General features: G+C 40.2%; 1 protein-coding gene and 1 pseudogene across 6 annotated transcripts; both read right to left on the bottom strand.

Moving 5' to 3' along the window:
• Positions 1-264: 264 nt before the first annotated feature.
• Positions 265-3,134, bottom strand: LOC110766393 (pentatricopeptide repeat-containing protein At1g08070, chloroplastic pseudogene; annotated as a pseudogene). 3 transcript variants are annotated; one of them, XR_015836610.1, is made up of 3 exons: positions 852-3,134; positions 667-746; positions 265-524 (listed from the first exon to the last, which is right to left on the bottom strand). The product of XR_015836610.1 is annotated as a pentatricopeptide repeat-containing protein At1g08070, chloroplastic pseudogene, transcript variant X3 (transcript). The 3 variants fall into 3 exon arrangements; XR_015836609.1 differs by having other exon boundaries at positions 265-528; XR_015836607.1 differs by having other exon boundaries at positions 265-746.
• Positions 3,135-3,464: 330 nt separating this feature from the next.
• On the bottom strand, positions 3,465-9,639 carry TRS120 (transport protein TRS120). Of its 3 annotated transcripts, none has more exons than XM_021969714.2 (10): positions 9,018-9,639; positions 8,718-8,924; positions 8,353-8,535; positions 8,121-8,230; positions 7,968-8,027; positions 7,494-7,782; positions 7,021-7,313; positions 5,411-6,285; positions 4,136-5,092; positions 3,465-3,964 (listed from the first exon to the last, which is right to left on the bottom strand). In XM_021969714.2, the coding sequence occupies exons 1-10, from the start codon at positions 9,426-9,428 to the stop codon at positions 3,744-3,746; spliced, it is 3,606 nt and encodes a 1,201-aa protein (XP_021825406.2). In that variant the 5' UTR covers positions 9,429-9,639; the 3' UTR covers positions 3,465-3,743. The 3 variants fall into 3 exon arrangements, with proteins under 3 accessions (XP_021825406.2, XP_021825404.2, XP_021825407.2); XM_021969712.2 differs by having other exon boundaries at positions 7,021-7,316; XM_021969715.2 differs by lacking the exon at positions 9,018-9,639 and having other exon boundaries at positions 7,021-7,316; positions 8,706-8,861.
• Positions 9,640-10,270: the final 631 nt, after the last annotated feature.

The following is a 10,270-nucleotide window of genomic DNA, read 5'->3' on the forward strand; positions in this document are numbered from 1 at the left end:
ATTTACTGTTTAGCAGCACATGAATTGTCTTTTACTTTTGTATGTGGTTTTGTCTTTGAAAATTAAATTGGAAGAAAGTGATTTGAGATATGATTGGAGGAACCTCTTAATTTGATGGCTTGAGCAGTTTTGCTACTGGTGGAGGCCACTTTTACAGCATATGACCCTTAATAATACCATTGCCAAGGGGACCGTGGAAACGAATCTTATTCTTGTCAATTTGTATAAACAACAAGAAACAATAACATCAATCAACTCACCAAAATTTCCAAATTTGTTCACAACTTTTTTCCAAAAGCTCCGAGAGTAGCAAAACTCATGGGTCCAGTTGAAGTATAATAATTTTAGGCTCAGTAAGATGTTGTACAACTTTAAATAAGTATACACGCCTAAAATTATTTCAGAAAAAAAAAAAATAGAAATAACAACTGATAAAATCATCAGTAACGTGTTCTGAAGGTTCAAAAAAAAAATTACTCCGGTCGACTCGGGAGATGTTTCAAATTGAGTGAAGACATAAGAAGCTGGCTGTGTTGAATGTGCAATTAGAGGAAGCATTTTGATCACCAAAATCCGAAACAGAAAATGTCAGCTGAGTAAAATATCTGAAATTATGAAATTATGGAAACTATGGCTGCACTTGAGTTGAGGTATACAATTCTATACCTTAAACTTCAACAGTGTGAATGATACTAAAAGTATCCTGTCATACCAGCATGTTCCATGAAGAAGAATTAGAAGGACATCTGCAAGAGAGATCACTAATTTTAGACTGACAGATATTCAACAAAACATGTCCATGAATAAGCTCAGAAGTCAATTGTGAAGCATTATCAAGGAAATAATGAAACCTTCAAATAAATCTCAAAATCATTTCTGTGAGATTATGTGTCTGTCGCCCCGCAATCTGGAATATGCAAACCATGGCTAAAGGATCTCAGATTGCTTAAATTGCCCTGTACTTCTGTAACAGGTGCAGCAACAGGGTCAGAGTACCAAACTGCTCCCCTCACTTCCCTTGCCCCTTTCCCAATTTCACAAAATTTCACCGAGAAATGGTTGTCCCTCAGCTACTTTCCAAATGCTCTCCAGCTAAAGCAGGCAAGCGCATGGAGCCTGTCGCCGTCTTGAGCTTGTCGCTTAATTCATCCAACACCAAGTAGATCTCTTCTGATTTAGGGGGTGTCTTGTCAGCAACAAGAAACTCATGAACTACATCACCAATCTCAATCATGCTACATCCAGGTAGCTTGCAAAAACTTGCGTCAACCATTGCCTGTCTAACTGCTTTAACCCTGTCAAACCTTCCAGCTGCAGCATACATATTTGCTAACAACACGTAGGAACCCCCATCCATTGCTTCTAAGTTGAAAATATGGTCAGCTGCCCACTCTCCCACCTCAATATCACCATGAATGCTACAAGCATTAAACAGTGATCCCCATACAATTACATTTGGTTCAATATCCATCCTCTCAATGAGCTCTCTTGCTTCTTTTAGAAGTCCAGCACGGCCAAGAAGATCAACCATGCAACCATAATGCTCAACTTTTGGGGTGATCTTATCATTTTTCACCATCAAATCAAAGTATTGCTTGCCTTTTTCAACCAAACCAGCATGAGCACAAGCATGTAAAATCGAAAGAAAGGTTATGCTATCCGGAATAGCACCTGATTTTCTCATCTCGTCAAAGAGCTCTATTGCAGATCCAGCCCGCCCATTTGACGCATATCCAGAGAGAATAGTGTTCCATGTTGCAACAGTTTTTTTATCCATTTGATCAAACACTTCTCTAGCTTCCTCAATAGAACCGCATTTTGCATACAGGTCTACCAAAGAGGTCCCGATGAACTCGTCCCAAAGTCCATTCTTCTCTGCAAATTTCCGAACCCAATTTCCTAGATTAATAGCTCCGGTTTGGGCACAAGCAGACAACAAGCCTGAAATTGTGTACCTATCAGGCTTAACATCCCAAAAACACATATCCCTGAAAAGAACAATTGCTTCCCTCGAAAACCCATTAAGGGAATAACCACTTATCAATGAGTTCCACACCACAGAATTCTTCTCAGGCATTCCCTCAAACACTCTCTTTGCATAATCTAAACAGCCACATTTTGCATACAAATCAACCATTGCAGCTCCCAGTTTCACACTTAACCCAAAAGTTACCTCTTTTCTCACATACCCATGAATTTCTCTCCCAAGTTTCAAGTTTTTCAATACCGTGCAAGCCGATATCAATGCCAAAACCGCGCCTTCATTGGGCGCAACCTCTCCCACTTTCACTATCTCCCTAAAAACCTCACAAGCTTCCAAAGCCATCCCATTTCGCGCATAACCCATTATCATGGCATTCCAGAAAACAACATCCTTCGCCTTAAATTCATCAAACACCTGCCTTGCACTCTCAATTTTTCCGCAAACCCCATAAAAGTTTAGCAAAGAACTACACAAAAACCTATCAGAATCAAACCCAATTCTAACAACCACACCATGAACCTCCCTCCCTTTCTCCACAGCCAATTCACTAGCACAAGCTTTGAACACAAAAGGGTACGTGAACTGGTCGCCAACCGCATTTTCGCGTACCCTCATATTGTTATACATTGATAAAGCAACAAATGGGGTTTCTGATTGAGAATATGCTTTGATCATGGAATTGTAAATGAAGATGCTTGGCTCTTGGGTTCGAACCAAGATGCGTGTGGCGTAGTTCAGGGACTGAGGGAACAGGAAGGAATTGGCGATTTGGGTGAGGATGAAATGGTTGTAGGAAAGGCCTGAGATTATAGATTTGGCATGGATTTGCTTCAGTTGATTAAGGCTTGTGCAGGTTTCTATGAGAGCTAGGAGTGACTTGGGTCCCTGAGTTTTCATTGTAGCATCAGTGGATCACTGGGAATTTTACCAGTTGTTCAGTTTATGTCACTGTATGGCGGCGGGGAAATGAGGAGGGAAACAAGAGTCGTGCAAGGTTTTTGAGTAACGGCATTTCAAAATAGAGACTAGTTTTGATAACTCATACATAAAATCATAATGAAAATTTAGTTTTGACCCAAGGTTTTTATACCTTTTTATACCTTTTTATATACAAATGATATTGGAATGAGGGGAAAATAAAAGACAAAGCTTGAGATATATCATTACAAATCGTTTTCAAATTCCTTACTTAATTATCTAGATAATAATATTTTGTGTTTGATACCCAAGACATATTAGTGTATTTTAATAATGCTTTTAAACATTTGATATTTCAGTTAACACCAACACATCATTCTTTAGGAAATAATCATTGATCTGGTTTTGAAATTAAACATGACGTAAGATAAGACCACAAATGTTTGTTAAAAAATAAAGAGACCACGAATGATCAGTCCGACGACAATAATCACCTGCTAAAATGAACATTAACAATCTACAATCATGTCTTTCAGTGTAAAAAAAAGTAAAGCCAAATCGATAGGTTGAACAGGGTGACAACTTATTTCACAACATTGTACAAAATTACAATATGAATATAAATGTACAACAGATAACACCCTAATAATAAGAATTTGTTTTCAGAAGTCGATAAAATGGAGGGAGGGTTCCCTGGCGAATCTCAAGAACACAACTATAAATCCTGCCGCTGCCAATAAAAAGCTGGCATTGTTTAATGAAACTGAAAGCATTGTTCCTCTACTCTACCATAGTACGTTTTGGGAGCTAATCCAGCTGATGTTTTTAGTGGGAAGAACCATCATGCAGTCCCAACAACACGAACATGATATGGGGGCCCGCGGCAGAAAATCGGCTCATCAGAGGATCTAGTTCTTGCGCGAGCCCTGAGAATATCATTAGCATCATCAATCACCGAGGCCGCTACCAGCGTGTACTCTCCCGGGACAAGAAAATACAGAGAGAAAGAATGCTTGATTTCTTGAAGCGAAGGAACCTCCACAGTGATCCCGCTCAAAACACCTACATACAAATCAATCACAAAACACATCAGTAACACATTGTATTCCATCTATGAAAATTGCAATGGAAGTTCTAATAACACTGATTGCCAAACAAACAGTTTCAGAAATAAACAAAAACTAGGCAGGATTAAAGAGGTGATTGAAGAAAGACATCATCATAGAACATTACCAGAACACAAGACAGTTGCCTTTGTACCCTCTACGCAATTCTCTCCAGCAACATCTCTGCATGTGATGCTAAGACTCATCTTGATCTTCTCCTTTGTGTTATTACGAACCACGACTTCCATCGGAGTCATTTCATGCGCTAGCACAGAACCCTTAGCTGCAGCAGAGTGAACTTGAACATTGGGAGAATTGTGCGAACTAGAATTTTCAGGTTCTTCAAGGGCATATCTAGAAAGCCTGAAGCAAAATGTCAATGGGTCTGGCAGCAGTACATCCATAACTGATGTCTGAAGGGCCGCCTGTATAGCATCCTTGATATTTAACTCCCCAGAGCTGTTCCGCCCTGATTGCCACCTAACCTTTATTTTAGATATGAGGTTCTTGATAGAAGCATTAAGTTCTGCTTTAGTATTCCTTTCTGAAAAGCTTGAATTTCTGCCACTATTAGCCCCATCTGCCTGATTATCCTTCACAAAGAAAGAATCATCAAGAACCGGTAATTTAAAATGCTCCAGTGGTATCAGTACCCTTGCGGAGCAATCTCGATCAATTCTTGTTTTAGGGTAACCATACTCAGCAGCATCTCGATCTCCAGAAAGTCTATGATCATGACTAGAGTTCTCCAGCTGGACTGAAACAGTAATTTCAAAGACGACATCAGTGGGATTAGACAGCTCAAGTTCAAGAAAGCGTAGTCCCCAACTTCCTCTGAAAGGATCAATCTTCACCAATCTGTCCATCTTAGTTGGAGAACTAAGAGCTTCAGTAGGGCTATCTTCTATATGAACTGGTTTTGGAAGGTTTTCACCCACTTGCGCAGGAATCTCCATTGAGAGCAGACGAGCCTTTACAAACGACAAACCCTGCAAAACACAAATCTGCAAAGGAACAACCAGGCGCCTGCCAGGGGGAACAGCAGATTTATTTGTTGCAGGATCTCCAATATTTGACAGAGGCCCTGAGAAGTAAAATGTAAAGCATTATTGTCAGAAAGAGAAGTTAATGGCACTCATACTCATACTCACTACTCAGGAACAAGGTGCCACAGAGATACAGAGAGCTGTAACTCATCACTATGAAAAAACTCCAACAATTAACCTTAGCAATTAGTAGGAACACATCAACAACAAAAATAAAGGTTTAGCTTTCAGTACCAAATGCTGTGAGAGTATATGTGGTGTGGGTAACCTAACCTCCCCATATCAAAGCTAATAAAGCCAAACTCTAGATTGTGTGCGTGACAGAGATAGAGAGTATTATATAGATTTATCAATACCTGCATAATGGATCAACAATGTGGGGTTACTTCCATCCTTAGAATGCCTCACAGTGCTTCCAGAGCCACTCCTGCCGGCGGTATCTGCATCTGCTAAGACATGCCGCCAAGCTCTTAAGGTCACAGGTAAAGTCACTTCCGCACCAGGCCTCAATGGGAGGGCTGAGTTTAGGGTTTCAGATGCAATCGAGATAACAGAATCTTGGTTTTTTCCTGATAGTGATACATGTGCTTGCTCAACTGGAACAGTACCTGCATTAGCCAGACTTATCCATAAATCATGAATTTCACCTTCATGTAGAATGATTGCACCGTCACCCCCGACAACACGTGAAACCAGCAATGGTAATGGTGGTACCACAGAAATGTTTGGAACAGATATATTTTTCAACCTCGCAGACCCACAGCATCTGAAAGGGTCAGAAAGCACAAGTCCTTGTGTTGCTCCAAGGAGCAGATTGTCAACATCCTTAAACAGGTGTTCAGTAATAACACCAAAGCAGTGGACAGTGCACCCAGGAATTGTTACTGTCCCCACCGAAGTCGGGATCCCAGATAAAGTGACCACCTTTGATGAATTGGGAGGAAGGTTTACAGTAACTGGAAAAGCATCAAAATTTCCTGAAGGCACTGAGAGATATATACTATCAACCCTCAAATCAAAGCCGCATGGATTTGCCAGTTCGACCAAAATCTGAACTGGTTCTCCAACAATCCAAATCAGCTCCTGTTTGGTGTTAGTATTTGCATCTCCCTTGCTGAATGGCGTATAAATAAAAGGCCCAGTATTAGCAGCTCCTGCCCACCAGTCTTCTCTTGCTGGATTGCGCTTTACAATGTCCATTTGTGAAGGATGCATAGGAAAAGAATACAATCTAGAAGCAAGTATTAATAAATTAGAAAAATCCTAGAAAAATTGATGAGAATTAAATGAAGAACATAATGATGATTTGCCTGTATCTTTGACATCAATATTCAATTCAGGATCACCTTAGATATGGGAGATTTTTTTACAAAAAGGAAAAGATTGTTACTCATCGGCAATAAGAATAGAAGACTTCTTAGCTCTACCACAGGATCTAAGCACATTATAGTTCCACAAAGAGTATAAAGGTATATAAAACATTGTTAAAAAAAAAAGGGGGCTCTAAAGCAAGTAGCCTCAACTTGACAGAAACAAAAAGTAAATAAGAAAAACTCTAGCATCCATAAAAAAATCATTACGTTGGGCAGAGCTAGCAGGTATTCACTTGTCATTGCTCTGCAGTCTAAGATTAGAAGAAAAAAAAAGGGACCTTTCAAATGAGTTTACTTCAGATTTGTCTGTAATTCATGTATCAGAAAGATCTGTTTCATTGCTGCTCTGCTAGATTAAGCATATTAATTGCCTTTGAATAGAATTAAATAATATATATAATAATTATGGTAAACATATAATTATTTGTTCAACTCCTAGGTATCATGGTCTCTGTGCAGCTATATACTTGTCTTGCAATAAAGACGATGGGGAAAAATTACCTATAGCACAGCAAATAATATTGTTGTTAGGCTTCATAAGAAATAAAATGTTCATGTACTAACAGGAAAAATGCATGGGTACTGGTGAAGACCTAATGAAAGGTAAAGCAGGGTCAGCACAGCGAGTTCCTGAGGGCAATCTATCTGCTGAATTTGAAAGTGCACTAGCAAGGCCATTTTGCCCAGCTGGTGTAATTAAAGGATAATATGATCTTAGAAGTCTTGCAGCTGCCCCCCAGGCAGCAAGAGGATCTCCTGCACGGACGGCAGATAGAAGAATTTCCCTTAGTACAACCATCTGTAATGTGCTCCACTGAGACTCAAATAGAGAGACTACTGACTGGTGGAGCATTTTCCCACCCTCGGCAAGACTTGATCCAATTTCCTTCTGTGCGGAAATAAAACCAGAATGAGCAGCTGAAAACTTACTAAGGCTCACAAACAATGAAAGCCACACAACATATAAGAACGTTTACACAAGAAAGTTACTAGGGAAATAAGCATGCAGACAGACCGAAATGCAAAACGTGACCCGGAATCTTTTGCTTAATACTTATATACTCACTTTGGAAGGAGAATCTTCTGTGATGGAAGCTCTACTTTGAACACGATATGCTCTTGTGGTCATTGCTAAAACTTGCATTGCACTAATAGCAGCCAGTCTATTATCTTGTTGCAAATATAACTGAGCTACCTGCCTCGAGAAAAAAGCAGCTTTTCGCTGATAACCAAGAGTTCCGTATAACCGAGCTATTTCAACATATAATACGAGTCTGTCACTGGCATCAATAAGAGACTTAGCACCATCTGCTGCACTTGTTAGGTATCCCACTACCTCCTTAGCCAGCTCTCGTCTGCCAAAATAAACCAAAAATAAATCCGTAAGATGAAATAGTGTAAATAATAACTCTCTTCATATTAGTATTTGTGATCTAATTCAACTTTTTTTGAGCCAGAACATTATCCAGTGAGAGTCGAGAGATACAAGTAATACATGCTGCCTTTATCAAATCATATAATGCTCATGAACAAATTTTACCTGCAAAGAAACCTTGCCATTTTCAAAGTAGCCTCTAGTTCAAAAGTTAAGGGTGAAACTCTGCACAGAATAGATTAATAAAAGTAACTGTTAAAAGAATAAGTACATAACTAAAGTAACAACCATTTAAACACAACAGAATCTATGAATTACCTCTGAGCATGCTCTTGTATAAATGACTTCCTGTAGTGCGAGATGACACTACCATACCGAAATCTAACTTCATCTTCCACGGCCGAATCCTTTTCGCCCATTCGATCAATCTAACAACATGTATATATAAATCAGTCATTAGGAAATAAAGCAATAAGTAAACAGAAAACCATGCAAGTCTACGTTAATAAACACAGGTAACCATGCAAAAGTCCAGAGAAGGAGCTATTACCAGTAAGGCACAGACATTTCCCTCTAATGCACCAGCATACCAGAAAAAATCTCCAGTCAACCTAGCAAGTTCTAGTGCAGTGGTATAATGAGCATTAGCATCAACAGGTGACCCTGCCAACAAGCAATAATCACCCATTGTCTTCTGGGCACGCCCAAGCCTCCGTTTCTTCGCCTTTATAACCTGTCATTTTCATTGATTTTGCACTTTACTTTTCAGTACCAAAAAATGATAGAATTCATAACATTTAGCACAAAGAAAGAAATTCACATACCACCACTCCAATTCAGATACAACAAAACTATATATTAACAATAATAATAATGACAACAGCTTAAAATTCTATAGGACACCTAGACATGAACCTCCTCTGAGTTGAGAGTAGCTTGAGAATCCAAAGGCGTCTTGACAATAGTCCCTGCAGGCTCAGCTTTCAGCACCCATTTCTCAAACTCCATCAGCAACGACGCCGCTATGTCCTGCATCATCGTCTGCAAGTGAAACTCTTGCGTCGCCCGATCTGCTGGCGGAAACAGCATCAAATTCCCCCCTTTCTTGCTCCCATCCTCCAACTACAACAAAAAAATCCAAAAAGTTTCAAATTAAGAACAAGAAAAAAAGAACCGGAAAAAATGGAGAAAAGTCTAGATTCTGATTCTCGAGACCTGAGAATCGCCGGGGCAGAAGGCGAAGCAGCGATCGACGAGGGCAGAGGCGTAGGCGCGGCGAGCCGAGTCGAATTGGTCGATGACCGAGTCGAGATCGGGGGACGAGGGGCAGTGGCAGATGCCGATGACTGCTAGGGTTTTGCGATTGGACTGAAAGTCCTCCCACGGGGACGGTGGGGCCCCACCGAGGATGAACTTAAACCGGAGGCTGCCGGAGTCCCATGGCTGATTTGAAAATGGGGACTTCTGGTGCTCAGTGTAGAAGGAGCTGATGGCGGAGAGAGGGATCGTCTGGTGGCGGAGCAGCATCGAGTGGTAGTCGCGCAGGAGGACGGGGGGCACGTGGCCGATGGGGAGGACCGCCACGCGGATCATGGAGCTGGTTTCGATGCTGACGTCCGGCTCCATTTTTGGGCGGAGATCGGAGAGTCCGGGGATTAGGCGTGGGAGTGAGTGCAGAGGATCGGGAGCATGAGAGTGGAAATGTCGCTGTGAGGAAGACACAGATCGTGTTCTCAGATTTTGGTTAGTTAAGATTGATTGAGAGGAGGGAAAGGTGTTTGGTTGCGGAATAATGCGGACTCTGGTTGGGGACAGAGATGCCCTTGGACGAGGTTTTTTTTCTTTTTCTATTCCTCTATTTATTTTACGAGGTGCACCTTAAACTATACTTTCTTGAGTTTTTCTATTTAAATTCCGCACTTTTTTTTGTTCACCCCATATCTAAGTTCACCTCAACTTTTAATTCAAATTTTCTCAATTTCTAAGAAAACCCCACTATCTTTCCAAATTACCCCTAAATACACACCCATCATAAAAAAATATTTTTTTTAAAAAAAAAACTCATCAACCATACACCTCGCTATCTTACCCCTCACCACTCTAAGTTAATCTCAACCTTAGAATTACAACAAATCTTTAATCACAACATCCTCAATAATTCTAGGAGGAGTTCAAACCAAGAAATAATCTCACATTACATACCTCAATTGACGACCCACAAGTCACTATTTGCATACCGTATTTAGGGTTTATGAAGAGAAGACGAGAGTGTAGTAGGTTTTTTGGATTGAAAGAAAAGAGTAATCTGATAATAGGGTGTAGAGGAGTTTGTGTTTTTCTAAAACTTAATATGAAGAGTGGTGGAGTGTGTGTATAGAGGTACTAAGGTTAAGTATTAAGTTGGATGGACTTTTTTTGTCTTTTTACACAATAATAAAACTTAATAGCTGAATGATTTAAATATTGGG

This window comes from Prunus avium, chromosome 1 (genome assembly GCF_965620075.1).
Source record: "Prunus avium chromosome 1, drPruAviu1.hap1.1, whole genome shotgun sequence".
Taxonomy (NCBI): Eukaryota; Viridiplantae; Streptophyta; class Magnoliopsida; order Rosales; family Rosaceae; genus Prunus; species Prunus avium.